Here is a 27,879-nt window from a genome sequence, read left to right as displayed (position 1 = left end):
ACATCATTGACAAGAATCGCACAACTTTGTGAAGCACAAAAAAAGAAATGAAATAAGGATCGACTTACTTGGTCTATCGTTGTCGACATCCTCCTTACCACAGGGGTACGGCTGCCGTTGTGAATGGTGATGCTTATGGTGCCGGCGGTGTCTCCTTTCCCCTGGTAAATGCACGCCCACATATACCGTGTGCGCCCTGTGACCTGGAAGCAGATGAAAGGGATGCCTCGTCATACACAGTGCCTCACAACTCACACCATGGCATGGGGAAGATGCGCGGATTTAGAGCGATTCTCCCTGATATGAAAGTGCACGCGACACACAAACTTTTCTTTCGTTATGAAAGAAAATTAGGTCAGAGTCATTTAATCGCGTAATCCTATTTGCGAAAATGCTCACGAGAAACAAGTAGATTCTACAAAAGTGAAACATCGTTGTGTATTGATGAGATTCATTTACGCATGGACTATATTCGAATAAAAGGTCAAATGCTAAGATGAGTTCACGCAAACGATAAGGTCAAAATATTCGTGCCTAGTAACAATAGTTAGCCTAGGCACGAATAGTTGGATTTTATGCGGATGACATACGTAAGTATATTGTATTAATGATAACCAACTTTTCTAATATTATATAATTTACAAAGATAATCATTACGTCCTATAAATATAAAAAATCAACTCATTTTTAGCTGCTTTTATTAGCTAATTGTGTCGTCTACATTATTATATCTGTCAAATCGAAAATGTTACAAAAGATATATGATAGCTAAGTGACAGTTAAGTTTGCTATTTAAGGTCACTAAAAACACGTGATTTACAGACAGACATATAAACATAATTGGATATCAATATGTACTATAGTCTATGTAAATAACATTAATTTAAAAAATATATATGTACATTAAATACATATATCTCGATAATTTTAGTTAAATATTTTTTATAATATGAATTTATATTTATATAAAGAAATCGAGATGCCGCAAGCTGTGAATATAATCAGATATTCAACGAAAAATTTTATTTTTCGAAGCAGCTTGACATTTTTCAGGAAAAAGTTTCGTATCACGTCAATCATAGGAGGTAAACACCTGTCAGACTGGACGATCAATTTGTTTCGCTGGATAGTCCAGCATTATGATACAAGACCATCACACATATATGGCCTCTATTTCATCATCGATACGAAGTGACCTCGCAAGCCCATATCCATCCATAGACAACGTTGTTTGACGAAGTAACGATTTTCGAAGCACCTACACGCGCGAGGTCCGTCATGTGAGCAAACACTGAAGCCAGATTCGTATCAAACTGACCTAAAGCAGATGCAGGCGTTATTGCCTGTTGTAGACAATGCTTGATATTTCAGCAAAAACTCATCTCGTACCCATTCGCTTGTAAAATATTCGCGATCGTGAAAATTTTATGTAAGTTGATACCAAGAATTGTTGGAATAGTTATCCTCACATTGATATTCTGCGCGTCAGTTTCTGTCAGTTAAATTTATATCATTTTATTGTTGGTTGCATAAATAAGATATACTTATATTTTTAGTAAAAGATCTACAATTAAAGCTTCTCATCGAAATTTAAATAATAAAAGAAAAATCCATCAAATTTCTTACACGTACTTATAATACTCTTTCAAAAATAGGATGTGGATTTGATAAGTCAAATTTAACTGCAGTTCTCAATATCAGAGAATCGACCGTTCTACTAAATAACTTTAACTTATCACCTTTAACATCATCATTCTCGTAGAATTGGAATATTTTCTCTCTCTCTATGCGTACTTTTTAAATTTAAACCTATCCAGCACAAAAAATAATTCTATTTCAAATGCTGCATTTAATTATTTACTTGCTATAGCTCAAATTATTTAATAGTCAATCTAAATATAATTAGAATGTTTTAATAAATATTATATAATTATGCATTATTAAAACTGTATTATAGAATTAAAAGTATAAAATTTGAATGTATAATATTAATTGAAAAGATATTTTAGTAAATCATTGATTAGATTCATTTTAAAATTATAAAATTATATTTTCAGAGACACTTGTGAGTTATAATAATAAAAAATATTCATAAAACGATATAATGTTTAAAGTTTAATTATGAAACGTCTTATTTTTAATTAATTCAAATTAAATTAAATTATTTCAGAATAATTTTCTATTTGTTTACAGCTTTCCAATGCAGTTTAATGTAATACAAAGTTTAGTAATTATGCTTATAGTGATTAACTCTCATTGGTTTAGAAAAATTGGGAAATCTAAACATTTTTTACCTTCATAATCTTTTTCCGTGTAAGACTGATGGGTGATCCGCGCGCCCGGGTCTTTTGGGGCCTCATCGTCACCTGTCCCGCCCGAAGGGCCCCTGCCACTGCCGACTCCCGGCTGCATCCACGGCCTGTGAAAATAAATTGAACGTTCGATTTAATTATCGCAATGCCAATGGCGACGACGACTCTGTATGCATCTGCTACATCAACGCGGGCGCAAGTTTCTATTATTAGAGCATTAACGAGTTCCCAACCGGCAGAAATATCATCAGGTTTGCTTATCCGTGATTTTGTTCTCTTTCCGAGAAACATGCTTTTGTTGATGTAAATTTTCCTTCGGTCAACACTCAACTAGTAATTTATTAATAAAGGTCAATACGAATTTTATTCTTGACTTATAAGTCCATTCGATACACATTGAAAGTTGTCCTATTCATTTTAACGATGATGCCAAATGTGTGCACACGAGCGTACATCAACGCAAATTATTTCGTAGGTGTCTGTCCACAACCGGCCGCAACTACTGACACCAGTTAATAATAATTAAGCTTCCACCATCGGAGTCACTTTGCACGCAACTGCTTCCTCCTCATCTTTCTCCTTCCGCTTCCATGCTATTAAGTTTCATATTATTCAGTTCAATCCTTTTCATTTCTTTTATTTAATTGGTTAATGTAGTTTATTTTTACTAATTCTTAAATTATATGGCTATCTGCAATTTTGCATAATTAATCTCGTGATTAAATAATTCTGTGGCATAATAATATCATACATATATCTATACATTTTTATCTCGTATTCGTGACATTGTATTTGTCCCCGTGTGTAAATTATTGCGAGCTAGCCTTATGTATTTTACTGTCCTTGCAAGCGATATATAAATTTCAACGTTCTCGTTGAGATTTCGCTCGGTAACGAAGATGAATTTAGCACATTCTGTGGTTAGCTCGACGACGACTTTATTCATATCAGAGATTTCATAATTGATCTTTTAAAAATATAAAAAGATCATATCTTTGAATAGAATAAAAGATAATTTATATTTTTTACAAATTGGATTAGATTGTTGCACAACTTTAATAGTTATTTCATGTCTCCTTTATATATGTAACAATGAATATGTCGTAAAATAATAAATTAAAAACAATTTAAATACTAATTAACGCGCAGCACAAATGCTTAATAAAGATAATTAATAGGGATAATGAAAACATATTAATAAAAACATTTCGCTTACGAGATTCGTATAAATTTATGTCTGCAACAATTTAAATTTTATATTTAGTGAATTAATGCGATCATATACATAACATTAACGACACTCATTATGATACTTAAATAATAATTAATAAAAAGATATATAAAAAATATGCAGTATAGTATTCAATAATATGATAATTTGTATAAAAAAATAAATTTTTCAGTTAAAATTGTCTAGATATTTGTTTAATATTCATATTGTTTTATTTAAATTGTTATTTATGTTTAACTGAAGTGTTGCTATCTTATCTTATCAGAGTTTGTTCAATCGGCCGATTATTTTCTATTTAACTCATAGTACTAGAAGTTCTATAGTAAATACCATTTTATTCTGACGTATTCACACGTATTACACATTCTCTCCATTCTTATAATATATAGGAAGCTCGACAAAATTTCTTTCGGTGCAGCGCAACATAGAATACATGCATTAAATCGCTTCATTCGATAAGTGCAGTTGACAACTGACAGGTCTTTTAAGAATCTTTTCATGAATACGTGCAAAAATGCAGAAAGTCAAAGAGATGAAAAAAAAAAGATAGATGTCAAAATAGTTTTTGTATTCAATCAAATATGACAGAGATTATGGATTGATTACAAAATAAAAAAGGAGCAATAGACGTGGATGAGAATACAAATAATCTAAACATGATATCCTTTCAATAAAATAAACTGAAAATGTGAAATTGAATTTATTCAACCTACGCAAAAGCTAACATTTTAGTTAGGTAACATTTTGTTTTGTTCAAATGTTATTCAAATGTCATTTGTACATTATTTTGAAGCAATTCCAGGAAATAAATTGATATTATTTACATTAGAATGATGATAAATAACGTCGACTTGTTTTCCGAGATATTAAATTATGAATTATAAATTTAAATCAGAAATTATAAATACATGCATATTAAAATGATGCATTATCTCAAAAATATAAATTCATGACATTTAATATTATGTATATATTAAATGTATATATTGTTATGTATGTATTATGTATATATTAAATGTATATATTAAATTCTTATGCACTATAACAAATTCAACACAAGAATCTATAAAAATATCTTTCTGAATACATCTGAAATAGTCCGTATAATTGTATATATTTCCGGAAATGTATTAGACACATAATTAAACATTAATTCCAATGGACTTAATTCTTTAGCTTAATAGACAATCATTTCTGCTTAGTCTTTAAGCTTCTGGAATTTCAGAGAATCTTCTTTTCTCCTAATTAAAAGTACTTTCTGCTGTTTTTTCGTAGGAGAAATAAGCGTAATAATATATTATAGTTGTCTATTACAATATCTTCATCTTGTCCCGTGTAATCATCTTCTTCCTCTGAGACATTTACTAATTTCCTTTTGCGTCGACATTCTTGATTTCTTTGTTCTCACGCTCATCAAAGCAACTTAATGTTAAGTATGTAACATTATAACAAAACATAATAAAAATGTTTGCCAACAATCAAATGTATAATAATTAATTAGCTAAAATTTAATTTTGATAAGAAAAAAATATTCAATTTAAAAATATCTGAGTTATAAATAGTAATACATCTATTCATTAATTTTCCACTTATGTCAGTGTGTAAAGTGTTTATCTTTTAATTGTCTTTTAAATCTACGATTTCCTGAAATTAACAAATAGATCGATCAAATTGAACGAGTGGCAGATCATGCATAAACGATGTACTTACTTTGCAAACAAAAGTTTAATGTCAGTATTATTATTCAGAATGTAAGTTTTTTAAAATAACAGAGATATGTAGACGCTGAAGTATAATTCTCATACATATTTACGCTTATATATCAACCATATAACTGTCACGGTCATGTTTCTTTCAATATTCTACGTTTACCCTTGCAGAAGTGACTAAATTATCATGTATAATGGTGATTTAATTTTGAGATATGAGCAACAAGTTCATAGAATAATTTACAGTTTCACACGTGCCTATTTCTTCCGTTTGTGATTAAGTAAAAGTTAGGATTGGGAAAGTTACTTTGCAAAAGTATAATTAGTTACAATTTTTTTCTATCGAAAAATAACCAGTTATTATTACGTTCAAATTTAATTTAAATTTTCTCGAATATTTCGAAAAAGTTCATGCTTCAACAAAATGTTAGTTTAATATCCAATAATTATTACGATTATTTATATTGTGAAAAAATGTAATTCTAATGGAATTTATTGAAATATTATAGTAATACTTATTTTTATAAATTTTGTATGTACAACATAAATTACTAATAAAATGTTGATAATGCAATATTGTCAGTAATATATTTAATTAACGAAGAACGACACGCAAGTTGAATGAAGTGTAATGCACTGTACCGTCATTACTGGTACTTCTTCATTTCAGACTATGCGTCATGATATAAACGAACATGTAAAAGATATGTTACACTGTGATTATCTACCTACGCTGAGGATGTTAATTTTGACACGCGTTTTATACAAGCGCATTTTGTGCTTTGTCTTACAACAAAGACTGAATTACCTACATTAAATGTGCACGGAGGTTATAATAATCTTTTCATAATGATCTTTTGTAACTTGAAACTTTTTATTGCTTGTTTTTATTCAATACTTAAGATTTATGTATATTTTTAACTAATGAAGGTCTCTTTTCATTCTCTTTGCTTATTCGATTGCTGTTTATTCGGCGGCGAATATAGTTTGTTGTTCGGCGATAAATAAAATAAATAACTAATAACAAATGCAAAAGGAATTATAATAAATTAAAATGTTAGCTTCCTTTATTTAAAATTTTGCTACCTTATTGCCGAAGTGATAAAATCTACTCTTTTGTTCCTGGTCTCACCGACAGCCTCATATATCGACGATGTTCAATCACACGACATGGACGTTTGACGTTCATCGAGAGTGCACAACATTTCTTATAGCTCCTTTCCGGACGACACGTGGCGGGAAACAGCACCGCACATGCATCTCGTCGCAGATGCAACTGGCGCATGGCGCAAGACGAGCTTTACATGATGCAAATCAGTCACAGGCGGAGCGGGGAAAACGGATCATTTATCTGCTTTTTCGTGGACGCTGCCAGGTGCAGCTCTCTACAAACGCAGTTGCATGGAGCTCGATATAAACGCGGAACGACGTATGCACGTGTTGTCAGGGTCGCCTCCGTTTCAGTGCTTCGCGAAGAAAGACAGTAGAATAACATTAGCGCCGCGGTCCCGCGTTATACATTTAATGCCGTGTGCTATTTGAAAATTTGAATCTTATGTGCTTCTTAATTATATTAATTATATTAATTATGTTATATTACACTCTCTCTGAGAAAAATGTTGGATTGAAAATGGACGAATCAGAAGATTCTGATTATGTCACAATTCTGGTTATCTCAACTAGAATTCTAACATAAGCAAAAAATTCTGATTCGTTCATTTTTTATCAGAATTCTAATTAATCCAACCAGACATTTCTCTCAATGTAGGAATGATGTAATATTGAGATATATTTGCTAATACAAAGATCAGTTCGTATATTAAAGGTGTTAAATGAATGAGATAATGATAGGTGAAAAAATTAACTTACTCTTCGGTGATTATTAATCTCGTAGAAAAATTTCTATGATAAAGACGATCATGACCCATGCATCTTTTATTAATTGAATTTTTTAGACTGTTCGTGATCTGCGACAGTCATTCGACAGAATGTCAAGATAGCATTGTTGTCATTGAATTATCAACTACCGATTACGAGTCGTCAAGTGGATAATTATCACAACATGATTACCCAAGTTCATATCTGTATAACCTCTATAAAATGAATTCTATAAAAATTTATTCATCCGAGTTATCTTTCTAAAGATAGTGATTTAATTTTAATATACAAGGAAAGAGAAAGAGAGAATAAGATCAATATTTAATTATTTATTAGAGGATTTACTTATAATTTGTGGATAAAAAATCTTTGAAATCTTAAAAAAATATGAATAAAAATGAATTTCTTTTTTTATGAAACTTTATGTTGGAATAATTTATCGAATAGATAATCTTTGTACAAAAAGCTATTAAATATAAAATAAAGCTATTAATTAATAATACAAAAGCTCAAAGCGGAATTAAAATTCAATTTCATAAAATAAGCATTACGTAAAATATAAAAATTATATTCAAACCTTTCGATCATATCCATCGAGTTTACTTATGCCAAAAAAATAAGGTAATCATACCCAATATAATCTAATTAAGTTTTGCGATTTTTAAAATTTTCTGCTAAGTCCAAAATTGAAAACTGGTAGTCAGATTCGAAAGAGAAAATATTTCTGAATATTAATTAAAGATATAAAACGTTTTCAAATATTTGTATGGGAATAGTGAATTAAAAAAGTAGCATTTGGCTCGTATATTAGAAAAATTGAAAATGAAATGATTCGATGTTACTTTTATAAGTTTATTAACATATTGATGTATTCATTAACGTAAGAATACACAAAGAACTATTTTCCGAACAATTAATTTATCTACTTATCTACTTATCACAATGTTTAGCAAGTGGATTAGAATCCATAGTTTGAAATAACGAAAATCCAACCAAAAATTACAATTGAAGTGTGTATTTAATATGTCTATAACTATACCCGTGTTCTATCTTATTTACTAAAAGTTCTTTTTTAAATTATTATAAACGTTGTAATAGGAATATTAACTAAGTACAGTGTTATAAACTATATATAAATACAGAGCTATAATAATATGCAGAAATTAATAACTATCACTTGGTTAATTATAGGAAATTGTAACTTATCTGAAGTATTATTACACGATCATGACGTAATTCTGTATTTTACATTTGGCTTTATGAACAACAAACTGGATAAACTGAGCGATTAACTGATGCAAACAAGTGTGGGCAACTTGTACGATATAGTGCTATTTATTCAATTTAAATTAAATGTAAATATCTACACAAATAGCAAGTAGTTCATATTGGATACCAGGTTCGACTCACATTAAGTACGATTACCTTATCTGCTAAAAAGCTCTTGAAAAATTTCTTTCATTATTTTCAAATTGTGTATAATTATCTTCTAGATATAACATCATTTGAAATTGCATATATACATAGGCACTGACTTCGGGGGGGGACAGTTTTTTTCATTTTTTAACAATCGCAAATAATTTCTGCGATCAAAACTGCGAGAAAGCGTTGGCGAATTTGGCGATATGCTACGTAATGTTGGCACGATGAATTAGAGCTGGCGCGTCGTCTACTGAAATCACTAGAGATGTGTTGGAGCACAAATATCTATACTAGATCGCTAACTTTTGAGTTGATTTAATGGCGGCGACAGTAGGTATATGTGACTACGTTTACACAGCTCGATTTACACCGAATGACGTCGATGTTATGAAACTGGCCAATCATAGCTATTTCTCTGAAGAATGGAATGACTGTGATTGGTCAGTAGATATAGCATCGTTGTAACGCCATTAGCGACAACAGCTTGATGTTCATCAAATGAATATCGTCGCGAAAAAGATTAACAATTTGCATCGGCAGCAAAATATGGATTATATTAACATTTTCGTATAAAACGGATAAGTTCGTCTTGCGTACGTTCGATACTCCTATCGGGGTATCAGAAAATCTCAGTATATTGAATCCAACAAATCTACCGACAGTCAGCCTACTACATCGAAAAATGTAAGCCCAGATAACATTAAGCCTATACGTTATTTTGTGTCGTCTCGGGTTAAAAAATTTCCTTGGTTAATATAATATATAAAGTCTGTTTTTTATTGCTGCACTCTCTGAACTGGGGCACACAGTGCAATAAGTTGAAGTAAAACAATAAGTTAAAGTGAAACAATAAGTTGAAGTGAAACAAATATACGTTTGTTTCTTTTTCACTTCAACTTATTGCACCGTGTGCATCAGTTCAGAGAGTACAGCAATAAAAAACAGACCTATAATTCTGAGAAGGATGTAGCTCTGTGTAATATGTGTAAGACTGTAAACGAAAAAGATATTTTGACATTTTCCTAAAAAATGGACAATGCGTTTATCGTGGCTGGATTCAAGAGCTGGAAGAAAGCGCTTGATAAATTTTGAATCCATGAAATGTCAGCGTGTCATAAAGAAGCTGCACTCTCCGTGACAAATAAAATTTGTCAGCCTGAAAACGAATATCAACATAGCAGCAAGTGTTCCGAATAAAAAGTTAAAACAAATAAAGGAAAATATCATGCCTGTTTGTTAAAAATGTTATCATCGTTGCGCTACCTCGGCGTTCTGAAAAATACTACTGAGCGTTATATACTAGTACACAATACTATTTTGAAGCACTGCTGTACTACTACACTATTGCGCATCACTACATTACTGCTGTAGTGTAGTAATACAGTAGTACAGTAGTGCTTCAAAATACTACTACGCAGTAGTATTTTTCTAAAAGGAAAGGCATTCTAATTTGAGGCCATACCGATGAAAGTAACTTCAATAATTTATTAAATTTGATCTGAAGATTCAATAGAATTACAAAAATGGATGAACCGAGATTCGTGTAAGTGGATGTGTCACATCCAGAATGAAATTTTGGACATAATGAGTCATTCTGCATTACATAAATTGGTTAAAAACATAAAAAACACAATTTATTTTTCTATTATTGCGAATAAAACGAGTGATATCGCTACTAAAGAACAGTTCAGCTTTTACATCTGGTATGAAAATTTAAAAATAAAAAATTACTTTATATTATATATATATTTTCTATTTTCTAAATAAATTACGTGAGCTCATTAAAATATTTATTAATAAAAAATTTGATCACACCAAACGGGAAAATTTGTTTTAACAAAATTGAAATAAAAACTTATTTTTACACTTTCATTTATAGCTATTACAGTATAATAATCTTGACCTATTAAGCCCCTATTCTGTAACTCTTAATGACAGTAATGATATCGTTCCATTATCGTTATGCAGGTTTTGTAGATGGTAAAAAAGTTGCGTAACGACAATATAACGATATCATTACTGTCACTTGTTAAATGTTATAGAATAGGAGGTCTTAGATTTATTAAGCCCACATCTATTTAATATTGTGATTATGACACGTAATGATAGATTTTTGTTAATTAAATTCTGTTTGTATGTAGGGGTTTGTAAATAATTCTATAGATAGAAGTAGAAGTATTTTTCGGATTTTACAATTCTTGTTGATATTTCACGTCGTTTTGTTTTATCGACTAGTAATATTTGTGGACAATGTTACGACGCACGATGGTGCGGCAAATATATCTGGTATTTTCAATGGAGTACAAGCAAAAACTTTAAACATAGAAAAAAAGGCTGTTCTCGTTGTTCAAGATTGAGTGAAATTCATAACAAAATGTCGGAACACGGTGAAAAGTAGAAAGGTATCTATTGAGAGATGATGAATTCGAAGATATTATTTTAGAGCATTTTGACTCGGACGTAAACAAGAAACGACTAATTCTGTATCGTAATATGTTGCAAGACATTGTACGAGAGAAGAGACTAAGATTGGGCGCGGGATCAATGAATAATTTTACCGCAACAGTTAGTTTGCTGCAGGAGGAACGGCATCTAGCGGACTTGCTGCTGGAGTTAGTGAAGCTTATAAAATTAATGTTAACGATCCCTGTAACGACGTGTACAGCCGAACATATATTTTAATACATATATTTTCTTCTTTTAGAAGATTAGTAACTTATTCGTGGAGTACTATGACGCAGGTTAAACTCTGTAAACATTTTACATATACACAAAGAAGAAGCAATAAAATTAGACGCAAATGAAATCACAAATGAATTCATAAGTCGAAACGTAAGTCGGCGTGCAACGTTTGCACTGCAGTAAAAAAAAAAGGAAAAGATTTTACATAGTCATAGTGTTATTAAAAAATAAATAGGTCGTTAGAAACGTGCTTGCCCCTCCAATGTTTTCCACAAGTCGACGCCCCTGTATATATAGTTTGAAGTAGCTCAGGCATTATCTTGGTACTTTTAACAACTTTTATTTAAATTCATGATGACGAACGAGAGACAATTTGTAACAATTTATTATCGAATAAATCAATGACAGTTACATAGTGTCGCGTAATCCATTGCACTAAGTATCTTCTTAATTAACATGTAAGTCATTAATCTGTTTCTCGTTTTATCACACCATGCCTCATATCTTAACTTACAACAGATGGATATGACATTTATACAGATTTATAATATCAGCAATCGATATGAAACTAATTTAGTCTAATAACTAAGAAAATTTTTGATTCTGTTGATTATTAAATTAAAAAAACGCTGTAAAATTAATATTTAAATGTGATAAGATGGAGTGAAAAAAAATTCTCGATGACAAGGTTTAAAATATGATATTTAACGCAAAGTGGAAAATGTATAAATGTTACAAGGAAAGAAATTTCAAACATTACATGGTGCATTGTGCTATACTTCCGGTTTTAGAGCAAGCAAATTCGGACGAGGAAGCGGACAATGCTCGGGATGATGATCAAGAGCGGAGGTCGGCGGACAGGCCAATGAGACCATTAATGAGCGACAACAACGTCAAATGAAAAGGTCCTTGTAATATAATACTTTTCTGCGGACATGCAGCGATAATTGACAGCTTAATAACGAAAATAATTGCAAATCGTTTCTGTATGAACACGTACGGCAATTCGCAGCAATCGTCGAAGGTATAGTTCGTTCGTCAGCGTATTAATTATATAATTGACAGATGACTCGAATCTAAGGACAATCAATGTCTGTTATATCACTCATCCATTACTGTAATTGATAATAGCTATCAAACGCTCTCCAAATTCACGCATTAATTACTAATCACTCAAGTATGTCAGGAGCAAAATGATGTAACAGTTTCTATCATAATGTTAAAATATTGGAATCTCCTAAATATACATAGTAATTCAAATATCGATTGTAACAAAAGTATTAAAAAATTTATTAAAATATGTATTTAATTTAAAAGAAATGATTTTATTAAAAATGCTTGGTTATACATATTTTCAATATATGTATATTAATTACAGATCACGAAAGATAAATTTTCAAGCACTTGTATTTTATATAGTTTTCTATTAACACTTTATTTGCATTTTGTTTTGTTTGTTCATCTTTTCGAATATTTGATAACAATAATTTCATAAAAAGAGTGTATTTGACAAGCGAGTGGTCTTGAGTTGCAAATGGTATCGCATCAAAGATGCATTTTTCATTTCTCGCGAATGAAGATTAATGAATAAAAGTTTGAAAAGGCTTCAATAGCATGAAAAGTTCCCTGCAAGATACTTTGATATTTTATTGACATAAAAATAAAAAATACAACACTTGTTTTGTTATTAAATAAGCAATTAAATACTCGTGTTCGTTCGCCTCTAAAAAACCGATAGAGGTTTTTAGAGAAGTGTCCAAAACGGATTATCATTTATAAACATTCGCGTAAATATTTTTGAAGAAAGGAAAATTAGATAAAAAATAATTACGTTGAGCTTTAATTCGAGAAAATTAAAATATTGTTTAAAATTTATTTAAATATTGAATTTGATTATAATACAGGGGAGAGCAATAGCTTTTTTAATATAACTAACGTCATTTTAATATAATTTCGCTGAGTTGATAATTCTTTACGAATATTTGCATCAATGTTTTTTTTTCAGACTTATTTTTAAAAAATCAAATTTTAATAATTTATTATATATAATGATAACTTTATAACTTAAGTTCTCTATCTGTTCAATTCAATTCTCATAAGAATGTGAGAATTGATAAGATAATATTCATTTTATATCTCTTATATTTATTTCAACGAGATAATCTTATGTTATAAAAAAATTTACTATCGCAATTAAAATCGAGTTTTGATATATATACATATATATTATTTACATAAACGTTAAAATATTATACTTAAATAATTATGAATTCTCTCAGTTGGTAGGTTCATTATTTATGCAATGTAATTAATAATAAAATTTAAACTAATGTTAATGTGAATTTAAACTAATATTGAATAATATATTTTTCTTGAATAGAAGCGACGTATTAATGTACTAATTAACTGAATAATTTTTACATGACGGAATTAATAAAAAATGAATATAAACTCCGTAAATAGTACTATTTCGCAAATATGTGTATCAACGATATTTATTTTTAGGTTTGAGAATTGAAACGAAAACAGCGCGAAAATTAGAACGACGATAAAAATAATCCAAGATTATATATGACAGATAAGATTAATAGTCATGATTCACGAAATGATAATTCTACCATAATTATCAGTCTTTAACAAGATTACGATTATCTATCGGCACGTAATTTCATAACTTATAGAATGTAAATGATACTTAATAAATCTCACAAAACTAATGATAACATCAGCTTTATTAGCAGATATTGTTAATCATTTTTATTAATACAAATCACGAGGAACAGATATGAATGATATGTTTAAGATTGATTCATATTACAGCTTTGTAAAATAGTACTAAGTGCCGAAAACAGCGAATTGATTTATTAGAGGTTTCCACCATATTGTCATGTTAAATATTTAATATGATTTTCTTTTCTTTATTATATGTACGTTCCTACCATGCAAAAATTATTTTTACACTGACATAGCTTCGATTAAAATAAGAAAAACTTTCAGCAAACATAAAGCGGCTACCTTAAATAGTCATTGCATTTTCCGGGGAGAAAGATGGATATTTCATGTGTAGAGAGAATAGTGGAAGAGAGACTGATTTTTTTGGCACATTGTGCTAATTTTAGATAACGCTGATGTAAAAAGTTCTCGTGATAAGAAATCTCCTTATAACTTTATGACTAATAAAGCTAAAATGATCTTAGAACATTGCATGTCATAAATATAACATTTTAATAAATATAGATAAAAACTTTCTATAAAATTTATGAATCACTGTTGCAAAGTAAAATTTTATAATTTTATAATTTCTATTATATATGTAAGATATTACAATGTTATGATTTCTAGAATTATTTTATGTATTATTATATATGTATTTTTCATCTTTAATTATTATTTTTTCAAAACATGTATTTTTATAATTCATATATCGTACTCATTAAAGTAAAAAATGTTAATTTTAATAAAGACCTATAGTGGACTTTCCATACAAAAATGTTAAAATTACTATTTTTGTATAAAAAAAATATTAATTTTAATATTTTTTTATGTCTTAGAAAGTCACTATACGTCTTTAAATTAAAATTAAATAATATTTTATTTTGAACAGCTTAGCTATAACACATGTATCGATAAGAAATTCGCTGATCGGCAAGTATTAAACGTCAAAATGCGTTGGCGTAGCTTGTGAATTTTTACATTATTTCGCATTACGTAAATCATTTACATGGGAGATGCAAACTCGTCCGAAGCAATTTTGTAAAGCAGCACGTGCAAATAGATTGAGAAAAATGTTATCCTATCTTGAAAGGAAAGTTGTAAAATAAAGATCTCGTCGGTGAAAGAAGAACGAATAGAAAAAGCGATCGATTATCACTCTAAATACCAATAAGAGTTTCATGCACCTTTAACATAAGAGAGGTCAAAGGTCGATTATCCCTGAATAAACTGTTACTTTCTAACAACCTAGTTCTTTTTCTTCTTTAAAATAGTTTTCTAAAAGAACTGCTCTAAAATAACTCTTTAACTGCGTCAGTATGTTAATTTTATGTTAAATCATATATTATATTTTTAATGAAGAGAAACATTTACAGTTTAATATTTGCTGTTTGTATTATTGTCTAAAATTCTAATTATGTTCTTGTTCATAGCAATAACAAAAGTATTCAATATTTTCCGTAATTTTACAATTTATTTTCTTATAAATTAATTTTATCTGTTCATAACATTTTTCAAAAATAACTTTTTGTAAAGTATACTTGTTTTTTTCTTGTATGTTTATTTATTTTTACTCTACGTATATTTCTTTTAGATATTATATTTATTAAGATTTATAGAAATTCATATGTATTAATCCTCAGTTCTTAGTATAAACAGAAATTATTGTACACAGTATCGCCGATATTTGTTTCCGGATATTTTTTCCGCGTACTGCATAATATATAGATAACTTACAAATGCAATTGAAATTGGATAAATTTGCATGTCGCACATCGATTACCAATTCTATCTCAACGAGCTGATATTTTTTCCAGCTTCGTTGCTCCGATAATAATAATCATTATATGTAGACTCGCGAGCACGTATAACATTGATAAGAGAATTCATGTGACGTTACTTGGGTCAAAGTACGGGTCAGCACGTGATCAACGGTTACATATTGTGAAATAATTATTCTTTCATGATTTTTACAAACGCATTGCAGTGTACATACGCATGAAAAAAGAAGATTTGTTTAAAGGTTGGCTAACTCTATTAACGTTTCATGTTGCAAGGTGAATCTAATTCAAGGATATTGCACTGGAATTAAACATGTTTCGTGCAATGCATGATTGCATGATTAATACAGTAATTATAAGTTGGTTGGTCGATTGTTCAATTGTTAGACATCAGACGTGTCTTGGGTGTCGATTTTACATTTGAATAATTCGGTTCAAATTTATATGTCTAATACAAATATTTTATTGGATAAACTTTCCTAACCTCACATTTACTGATATTTATTAGTACTATATATCAGTATTAGAATGAGCATAATATATACCAATTAAAATACTTTTCTATGTAAATAAAATTTTCCTAATATTTTAAATAGAAATTTTATTAAATTGTAATTTAAAAAAACGTAAATTTCTTTTTTCGTAATACGATAATAATGTTTTTAAACATAAATGTATATTAAATATCAATGTATTTTTTCTTTAAATAAAAAAATTTTCTACTAAATTGACAAATATCAAAATACGCTGAAATTAATTGACACACTTTACCTATTATCATTATTAATAGCGCGTTTCAATCTTCTGTTTTTACAGTGATCATCCGAAAGTGTCGATATCAAGTGCATTGAAGATTAAAGAAACAAACCGTGATTTAATATAAATATGATAGAAAGGCAAGCGCAAATTTTGTACCAACATCTGTTGCTTTCTCAGCTTACAGAGTCGATCAACTTGAAATAGATCAATCTTAATCATTATGGCGGCCATTCATATAATCTGAATAACATTAGTTATTAATTGTATGTTACTCATACAATAGAACTTGTCATCAGATGAAAATAATTTTAATTAGTACATTAATTTGCTATAACCAATTCGCGACAACCGCTGTTGCTATCGTCGATTACCATTTTTCATTAAAAATGAGTAAATAATAAAATACAATTTGAAAAAAAGAATATAATCTTCAAATTAACAAATTAATTACACATATTACTGTTTATAAAAACCCTACTTGTCCAATTGCATATCTCCTCGGAGCTCCATTGGTGATTGCACCTGAAGAGATCCGTCACCGCGATGATAAGCACGATAGTGAATGCGCTTTTGGCTGCAATATCAGATGGTGGTCCTCATGTCGGAATCACCCCGCTTCACGAGTAAATAAACGCGCGTGGACAGACGAGATGTGTATTCAATTATTTCTATCTATCTCTGTCTCTCTCTTTCTCTATAGGCTCGTCCACATATACACGCGTATACACACGTGCATACGTTGCACTACGTACGTACGCACGTCTGCGCACCGCGGTGTATACCGAAGAACTGTTTACCATCGGCTGACAGCCAGATGATAGCTTCCGAACGCACACTTCTCGGTGCCAGTGACGAGCAGCAATCGGCCACTCGCAGCAACCAGTCGGTGGCTGGCAGCAACGTGGAGACAGTCATTCAGTGATTCTGATAAGGAAACTCCGCCCAGATAGTGCTGAGATATGCTTGGGAATCCGGTAAGGCTGTCAGGAAGGGGTATTATTCTGTCATTTCGAAATCGGTAACGATGCGATGTGACAATCGCCGAGTAAATGTCAGGTCCAAAGACTAGCCCGCGGTTCCAAAGAAGTTATACGTCAGTATGCTCTTGCCGAGATTTCCCATAGATGGGTACAGGAAAAATAAAGCTTCTACTAGTGAAGGTATAAAAGCATCGATATGACGATACGTCCTGAATTTCTCGGAATTTGATTTGATTATTGAATCAATTCGCAATCTACGAAGTCGATTTTTCAATTTGCTGTTACATATTACATGTTAAGCATCAATATTCGAAAAGAGAGAAAGAGCGAGCAAGGAACAAATAAATAATAAATAAAAGCTCAATGGAATATATACGTGATATTTAAAAAGATATTTTTTTTGTCAAATTCTTAATGATCCTATTCAATTACCATCGCTTTGAAACTAAACAACGTAAAGTGAATAGTATTGTTTCACGATGTGTAAACATTTCGATCGTTGTAACACACCGAGCTTAGTTCCGGCTTTTCACATAAGATGAATCTATTTGATTGAACAATGGCTGTGATAACTCTTGATAACTCTTCTCGGCTTTCGTTATTTGCTAACTTTTATTATTATAAAAATGTTTATATAATTTTGAAACTTATACATATAATTTGGAGACAATTTATCAAACGTAAATAAAAATCTTGAAGAAATAATATAGTGAGATGATAAGAGATAAAGTAATTCAATATATTGGCATTTGTAAAAGAACTATTATCTATGCGATATTGAGCGAATAATACGATAATTACATGATAAAAGTGATAATGATTTCTTGTTTAAGAAGTTATTTGTGCGCAGGAATGATAGTGATTCAAAGTATAATCAGATCGTCCACCTTCATCGTATGTCGATTACACTCGTCAGTTTATATTATTGCGCGCGCGCGCATACACTAAATATACGTCGTTGATTATACGAATCATTTATAGATAGCCAGTGTTACTGCATTGGAAATCATTATAATACACTTTTGTAATAATAGGTTTGACGTACAGATGCGAATGCAGGATTGCCTTGTACAAGCATATACGTGGGCACAGCAGTGACATTTATGATTAGTTCCGAAGAAGAGAGAGATTTGCATGCTATGACGTGTCGCGCATTAGAAACACGTATTGTGCTTTTCAACTTGTATAAATTTTTTGTTTTGTTGTATTTGTCGATAATATATCAAACTCTAAATTTTATCTTATATTTATAACCAATAATAATAATAATAATAATAAATGATAATAAGTATTAATTTTGTTAGTATTAGTTGCATATCTATTTCGTTATAATGAAAATTTTAAAGACACTAAAATAATTTTGTACAATAATTATTTAATTATTAGAAATGTAATAAAATCAGTATTACTTCCTTTATTTGCGAGTCTATTGAAACTCTAATAGGAGTTTTGCTCAAATATAATGGCCATTGTTGAGAATAAACGTAGCCTGTTAGGAAATAATTCTATGCAATAATACTGTTCAAACAACTGATCTCAATAGAATCTTGGTTACCGCTTTAGCGCATGTGGAGTGACAAGTAACGCATATATCATAAATAATTAATTAATTACGCGAATGAATATTGCATACCACATTTATGGTCATACTCCCAGGAGAATACAATCAATTTGTATAACCGTGCGTTATATATCCAGAAAATGTATGTGCTACATATTTATGAGCTTAATTAATTAGCTATTGAATTACTTTTTAATACCTGTACAATTGAATTGTTACGAAGAATGCTTAGAAAAAAATTTGTGAAAGAAATACACTATACTTTATTCACACACACACATTATATCATTGATTCTTTGAATATGTATATAATAATTAATATAATCTCCAAATATCCTTAATATAATAATAATAAAACAATATATAATATAATCTTTTCATTCATTTTATTACATCTTTGCGTTCTTATATCTTCAATCAGAATTCGACTCTGGATACGTATTATGGAACTATTCGGAATGGATTCCGATCGGAATTGTTCAGTTATTCCCTAGATTTCTATTGTGTTTTCTGAGGTAATCAAAATAATTTCATTTGATATCCATTCCGAACAGTTCCATAATATACGTGCTCAGAATTAAATTCTGATTGAAAATATAAAAACGAATCCAAACATTCCATAATACGTGCCTTCTGTTTAGAAAATTAAATTAATATATGCGTGTTATGATGATAAAATCGATATTAAATTGATCGAAAAGTCTTTTGTCATCTTCAAAAGAGTTTATTCAATTTTTTTCCTCATTGTTATGTAATCGCTCATTTAAATACAAATATAAATTTATAGATCTCTACAGCGTGTGCATGATCGCATTTTTATGACGACGGGCGGTGAAATCCGCTGAGAACCAGAGACAACGAGTTAATACTAATTTGAAGGCGCAGACACTTTCACACGCCAGATAAAAGTAAAAAAAGTACCCAAAGCGTGATAATATTGCGTATTATCACGAGTTTCGTTATCAGGTTATGGAAGACAGTTATGCGCCTGTCAATTGAAGAAACGAAATGTTATCACTGTCGTGATACTTGATGAGAGACACGCAGTCTAGCAGAGAATCTGAATAATGCAAACTTTCGCATATGCAGCATTGTCGCGGTATACAATGTGTTTCGCAGTTACGTTCGTATCTTTCTAACTATTAGATACATACAATATGTGATTTTTCTTCTGATTTTTTTATCCAAAGAAATAGTCGCATTTTGCGTCATTATATCATTTGCACCACATTTAGTCGCGTTATGTTTGCGCGTGTCGGAAAATGAGGAAAGAGATCTGTAACTATAAACAATAAACATATGTACAGAGCATTTTTACATTATTTACAAAACGCTCAATAATTTATTTTTATAAGATATTTTTGTTGAAGAGAATTTCAAATCGCGAAAAATAATTCACTTTCACAGTTAAATCTAAACTTAAAGTCTTAACATTTTGATTTTTAATATTAATATGTTCCCAATAAGGCTCTTAGTGAAAGTTTTATTAGGTCAAATCAACCTAAAAACCAGATTTAACTACCTGTGACCAGCACTTAATTCAGGAAAATTTTGCAATGTGTTAAAAATAATTAAACTGCCTAAAAAATTCCATTAAAAGGAAATTAATTAATTTCTCAAATATTTATCTACCATGACGCAACGCACACGAGGCGAGTTTTCATTCTTTACAGCTCCCCTTGCGTTAAACCGCTCTCAATTAGCGTCTGTTTAGATATCGTGAGTCTTTTTAGAGCCAATCAGTACGCACTAAAGACTCGTAAATAGTATCCTGTCACCGACGTCTCATCATTTTCCTCGTTATCTCTCGATTCGTCTTGTTGTCTAGTAAATTAGACAGTACAGGACCAGCACATATTAAATCAAATGTACGTGAGTCCAATTTAACATATATCTCGTACAAGCACGTAATGAGATGATAATGCCCGACTATCAGCCCCATTGTAATGATACGTAAGTCGATCAGCTAAAACCGGTGGAATCTTTCGATAACGTGACTCATAATATATGCCAAACCATTTTATATCACGCATCATTGATTCAGGAATATTCTCGTTTTGGATAATCAGTGAATGTAAATATTGTCCTTCCTTTCTCTTTCTACATAATAATAAATGATCGCGTTACAAATTATTTATTATGTTTTTACATATAACTGTCTAGAATATATAAATTCACGTGCTTAATAGCAAATATTTGTTACACATCTGTTAGTTTACTCTTACATATTTAAGTTGACACACTGAAGAGTGTTCAAAAAGTTAGCAGAAATGTCTAATTTATTTATTATTTTACATTTTTATTATTAAACTAATTTATTATTAATTTATTATTACATTCTAATTACCACACCTGATTTATTATTCATTCTTACGTATTTAAAGTAATGCAAATTTTGTAACGCGATACTAACAGATTAAATTGATTGCGACGATTTCATACTTATTCTATCATATGATAAACTCTCTCAATTGAATTCTCAAAAATATACTTCAAATCAAATGCATGGAATCTAGCCTGAACTCAATTTGAATAAGTACACTCTGGTCTACTATCGTATCATTATTTCTCATATTTTCTATATTTAATTATCCAATCTTTATTGTACTAAACAATAGGTCTAAAAGTAGAATATCAACATACTTTTTAATGTTGTTTAATGGCTAATTTATTGTTTTCATGCTAGTTTAAAATAATAAAAACTATTGCAATATTTCGAATACTGTTGCAATATTTCGAACCTTTGATAAACATTATGATTACACTAATAATGAATTAATAATTGATAATAATTATCTGAGAATTTGCTTACTTAGATAGCACAGATGATCGTTATAAATTCAGGGATTCATCTTACTAAATTCTTTATAAATTGATGTAATGGATTCGAAATAAATTGTTCGTATGGTTTTTACTCACGAGAAATAAAACTCCACTGTGTCCATCTAATGGCGAATACTAGTTGTGGCTGTAGCATTTTTTTAACCCATTATAAATAGATTAAGTTAATTCATAAAGAATTTAGAAAGATGAATTATTTGTATTATTTGGATTATTATCAGAGAAGCTATATTTATCGATATTGTTCAATAAATATACTGAAATGTGTACCTCACACCGATCAATTCATTACTGTTGCAAAAAGTTCAAAATATTATAAGCTCAATATCAAATGTTTGTTAAACATCACTTCATATATGCGATTTAGTTAGCAACATTCGCATTTATAACATTAAAAATGCTTTTTGTAAACAGTCTTTAATATATTCACTACTTAATATATGTGCGAAACTTACCTCCTGATTTACTAGCAGTCTTGAATGCACCCTAATTGTAACTTCCTTTCCTCCGAGTCGATCACGTTCTATCAAACAGCTGGCATAACTATAGGAAAGAAAAAAGGAAAGACGTCACACTTCGTACCCGCGAATAAAATCGACAACTGGATTTCAATCAACGACGGAAGTTTCAATATTCTTTTATTAAAATATTTTATCACGATTCTCGCGTGAGCGACATTTCAAAAATTTTTTATGTTGGAAAAGATCAGGAAAATTGGAGAACAAGACATTGAGATGTCTTGTTGTTTTAAACGAGCTTGTTACTTTCTTGACTAAAGGAGAAATATGAGAGAGAATTCAATGTAGAATTATTTACAAAGATACTGTGTTTATACTCTTATCGACAAAAAAATTATGCAGAGAAACTTCTCTAAAATTAAATTTATTAGAATAAAAAAAATTCAATCTGAGATTGTCTTTAGTTCAATCTATAATAATACTATAAATTTTGTTCAATCTAATACTAAGTTATCAATTTTGTAAGAAAGGAAATATTACAATTATAAAAAGTTAAATTTATTGAAGTTAATTCTTACAATAAAGTTCGATCTCTTAGCGGTCTCTTGGGCAAATAACGTCGAGGGATTTGAACAGAATTAAAAGATGGTAACTTTAAACATGCGAACCGTCGATTCACTAGAGTTAGAGTACAAGTCGCCTTGACCTGGCGACGGCGAATTGCAAAGATAAATGCCGCCTATAAAAAGCCGTTGTTACAAATTCATGTAACCTTCACTACCTCCGCCCTATCGCTCGCAACTGCCACGAGCGGAACGATCGAACGCGAACCGCCCTTCGCCCTGTCCGAGCGCAACAATGACTTTCGCCTCAGTTTCTGTCTAAAGATGCGATGTAACCCGATAATTGAAAAATATAGATGGTTTGCCCTAGAAATTTTGCTCAATTTTGGCATTCTGTAAGTATTTTGTAAATAAACTTACTTCTTATATAAATTTTTATTTAGTAATTTAAATTACAGAGCATATATTTTTTTGACGCACTAAATTTATATGGATTGTTCTTAGGATCAATACTGTAACCCTGATGCTGGCAAAGAATCAGAGATAATACCGATGTATTGTGATATCTAAAAAAATGATAATAGCTTCTTGTTATCAATAATTCTACTGAATCCTTTACTACGCTTAATGATATACAGGGTGTCCGGAAATTATTTATTTTCTTTTCACAGAACTCTAAGAATTTTTTCAGAATTTTTTATTATCTTTTTAGTACCGTTTTTAGTATTTTCTTATTTTTATCGACATGAGAAAATACGGTATTAAAAAATTCTGAAAAAATTCTGATTCTCAGAACTTTATGAGAAGAAAGTAAACAATTTTTGTTTCTCGCTGTTTTTCTGTAAAGTTGATAATATTTGAGTAAAAAATTATTAAAAAAAAATATTCAGAGATTTTTAGTAATTAATGTCTCGTTAACTATTGCGAAAATTGCAAAATGGTAGAGGACTTTTCGACTCAGTTTAATCCGCTCTATCTTGCTATGATATTCTGATGCGATAATTTCCGGATACTCTGTATAAATCAACTGCTTATTCTTTTTATTAATTGATCACAAAAGCTTTTTCATCATTATAAACTATACGCTTTTTACAAACATTATAAATGACACTTATAAAATGACATTTGAACGATTAAAGCATCGACACATTATTACATTTAAGTGTCTTTAATTTTACTACAGACAAGTGTCAATACGAAATTTGATTTATGTTATAAATGCACACATAATTTTTTCATTTATGTTTGTACAGATACGTACATGCACTCTAAATTTCTTGCAGTGAATTTCACTTCAAAGGAGTGAAATCTCACTTTTTTTTTTAGTGGGATTTCACTTTTTTTAAAGTGAAAATTCACTCTAAAAATAGCGAAAATTGTCGCTCTTTTTCAAAAAGTGAAATATTTTCACTTTTTTTCAAGGATGGTTATATTTTCATTCTCTTGGAGTGAGATTTCACTGCAAGAAATTTAGAGTGTGTGTATTGTTAGAAGTCCATGACAATTAGATATCGTTTTCGAAAAAGAAAAAGAATTAAAAAAATAAAATAATAATTACAAAGTAAAATCGTACAAGAGTTAAAACGTACGACATTTAAAATCGTGTACTAAGTGATAAGCAAAAAATCTCGTCTGTAGCGAGTTCAGCGGCACTTATCACTGAGAAAGTTTAGTGCACTCTCAGTAAGTCGCGTGCATAGCTGCTTCAAGCTGGAACGTGGCAGGCAGAAAACACAATACAACTTGGTAAATTATTTTCATGTCCGGCCGCGTGGCAGATCGGTAAAATAAGATCGGTAATATAGACGTTAATTTGAAATACGACGACTATGATATGTACGCGATAAATTTTTCGAAGATTAACGCAATGGCAACGATGGAATTGGATGTCGATAATGTCGAGTTGTCAGGGTGTACGTATTCAATGACGCTACTTTGTTTTATACTCACAAACGCGCGCTCGTGATACATACATATATCCGTGTTATTATTTTTGTCTAGAATTTTTCTTTTATCTTATTTTTATTTTTATTCTAGAACTTTCAGCGTATGAAGGCAAAAATTGAGCAAAACATGGCAAAATAGAAGAACGTTAAACTTTAAATATATAAAAATGTTTCATTATATCTTTTTCGGTTGTATTCTTCAATATTCTTCATATAATCTTCTCATTTATTCCCAAAAGAGAATCTCAGAAAGAGAGAAAGTTTTTTCTTAAAATTATTTAATTTTTCAAATCCAAAAAAACAACTTCTGAGACAGTTTATGCAATCTTAATTATATAACAAGATATAATAAAGTTTTAAGAACTTTCTTGCTTAAGATCTCTTCAAGTATCAAAGGAATATTTCTGTTGTACACTTGCTCTTTTTAATTAGAGATATTAAAAATATCCTGCCTTATTATAATGCTCTCTGAAGCGTATTGTTAATGCTGTGCACGTGTCGTCCAACAACTCAATAACAATGTGACGCGCGAAAAACGTGGCTCTTGGAAAAAAAGAATATAAATCTTTTTTCGGAAAAAATTTTAGATACATCTTATCGCTTCTCTCAAAGTAACGATAAAGTTCGATATTGAATTAGATTATTTCTAAACAAATGATTGTACTGGTTATACTATAATGATTGTACCGATAAATGATTATGATGATATGAAGTATCAGATAAGAACATAATAAACAGACATCATAAAAATTATTTGCAATGTGACAGTATAAAGATCATGGATTTTATATTCGATAAAATTATATGATGGCAAATAAGAGAATCAAATAGTGTGGAAAAATAATAATGAAAAATATCAGATCTAGAAAGTATAACAATTCTACCTGTATCTAAAAAAATGACAAAGAGCAATAATATTTCCTCTATTACTATAAAATTATAATGATAATATTTATTTTTTCTTATCCGCTTTAATTGATCCATGAAAAATATTTACAAATATATATTATCTAAAGGTACATTAAAGAAGAGATATTTTTTGCAAATCAAAATCATTAAATTTTCTAATGATATAATAGAAAAGTCAAAAAATGAAATAAATAAAATAGAAATATATGTTTAGTGTACATTAAATAAACACACATTTAAATATATAATTATAAAATAAAATTGCAATACACTATAAAGATATATTTTACACGAATAAAGAAAATGCAGTAGATTAATTTTTTGTTTATTATCGAATAATTATTAAAAAAGAAAGAAGAATATCTCTCGAAGAAGTGGAGCGCAATGAGACAAAAACAACTTTTGCATTTGTGATGTGAAGAAATCTAATTCATTTATACTCAATGACTTGATAAGTTGTTGAATGAAGTGATCGGAAATATAACTGTCTCTTCGTCTTTTTCTAAAATCAAAACACTGGCCATAAAGTAAAGAACTTAACATTTAAGTTTATTTGTTATTAACCAAATTTAAATAAATTTATTGTTAATGCAATACACCAAGTAAACACGTACCATAGAGATGGGGAGAAATGGAATAAAATATAAAAATATAGTATACAAAAGAAAAGTGAGACGCGAGATCAAAGATAATACACACGAGATTTTTCCACACGTAAGAGGGCAAATCGAAGAGTACCTCTCATATATACCCGGATATGTCACGGAACGAAGATGAAAGAAAAGTTCATCAGGCAAGCGGGAGCGGGTAAGGCACGTCGCGCACGAGATCTAACGATCCTTCTTTCCCAGTCGGCAGGTGACTCGCATCCTCCCTCAAAGTGAGGACGAAGGAGAACGCCGGCGGACAACAACGACGACCCCGTGCCAACCTTCGGGTCTTTGCACGAAGGATCGACGGTGGAGAGCGTGCGGCGCGTGTTCGCGACGCGAGAGTACTGCTTCTCGCGAAAGGTGGAGGCGCCTGCACGCTCTTCGGTATTGATCCACGTGGACGACACTCCTCCTCGTTCGTTCGACCAGCCCCGCCGTCTCTTAACGTTAGCGTCCATCGGTGATTTGCCTCCAAAGTCCCATTCATTCATCGTTTCATCTGCCTGCTTAGATCCATAGAGATTTTCTTAACAGATAATTATTGTCTTAACAGACATTGATACGTATGAAGAAGGTAAACGATTAGATAAACTCGTGGGACGCGATTGACCAAGCAGTGAATGACCGATTAATGCAGCTGCAGCAGTCGCATACGCGTAAAATATAAATGCTTTCATACATACCGCGGAAACAAAATAAATGAGATGCTCAAACATAAAATACATGAACTTCAAAAATTTAAGAAATTTATTTATCTTTAACATCTTTCATTCCTCATTTATTTTCAATTTAGTTATTTTATTATTTTTATTTAATTATTTAATTTGTTTATAATCTGTGATTACATTACATTTATTACAAAAATATTTTTATTATATTTAATATTTAATGTCATATTACATAAATTTAATATTCAATATTTTATATTTTCCCGTGAACATAAATATTTATAAAAACATTATTATTCTCTCTTGTAATTTCATGTAATGTTTTTTAATAAAGGGATTATTAATAATTGCTTTTATATAAATATTATACATGCAGAGAAAACATTTTCTTTCAAGATCAATTTTCTCTTTCTTCTTACGAGTATTGATTTTAGCTATCGAATGCTGATTTAACTGTAAATGGTCTCTAGCATTTAAATGGTGATTTTATTCTGAAAACACTCTTAATATGCAATTTTGAAGGTCTTTTATTGTCAAAATATCAATTGTTTTCCTACGTGCATATAAATCTACTTATTACATAAAGTATTCAAAACAAACAATACGGATAAAGATTACCTTTAAAGTCTATGTTTAGAGGTGGCTCGACAGGACGCTGGCACGGCAGGGAGAAAGGATGTCTGAAGGTCGTTCATTGCCCCGAAAGAGTACAAACTGCTGACTAAAAGCTAATTGCGTTAATCTTTTGTGTTGAAGTTTAATAGATGTTTAATAGACTATTCACGATTATAAAAGCAAATTAGAAAATTATTTT

The 27,879-nt window shown here is 30.2% G+C and overlaps 1 protein-coding gene across 7 annotated transcripts in view; it reads right to left on the bottom strand.

Annotated features, from left to right (window-relative positions):
- Nucleotides 1–26,725, bottom strand: part of Ndae1 (Na[+]-driven anion exchanger 1) — a 58,521-nt gene extending 31,796 nt beyond the window's left edge. For 4 of the 7 annotated variants that reach the window (XR_001937029.1, XM_018461902.1, XM_018461907.1 and 1 more), the window contains exons 1-3: nucleotides 16,965–17,193; nucleotides 2,295–2,419; nucleotides 69–203 (exon numbers count right to left, since the gene is read on the bottom strand). Coding sequence is in view for 6 of the 7 variants with exons in the window: in XM_018461902.1 (XP_018317404.1) it covers nucleotides 69–203; nucleotides 2,295–2,419; nucleotides 16,965–16,996 (292 nt within the window). In the remaining variant the exon portion in view is untranslated. Of the gene's footprint in view, nucleotides 1–68; nucleotides 204–2,294; nucleotides 2,420–6,338; nucleotides 6,517–16,964; nucleotides 17,194–22,323; nucleotides 22,412–26,482 lie in introns of those variants that run through there. The other 3 variants (XM_018461905.1, XM_018461903.1, XM_018461904.1) reach the window with 3 other exon arrangements.
- Nucleotides 26,726–27,879: the final 1,154 nt, after the last annotated feature.

This window comes from Mycetomoellerius zeteki, unplaced genomic scaffold (assembly GCF_001594055.1).
Source record: "Mycetomoellerius zeteki isolate Tzet28-1 unplaced genomic scaffold, Tzet1.0 scaffold135, whole genome shotgun sequence".
NCBI classification, from domain to species: domain Eukaryota; kingdom Metazoa; phylum Arthropoda; class Insecta; order Hymenoptera; family Formicidae; genus Mycetomoellerius; species Mycetomoellerius zeteki.
Note: the sequence above shows the minus strand (reverse complement) of the source record. Positions and strands in the feature narration are given on the sequence as shown.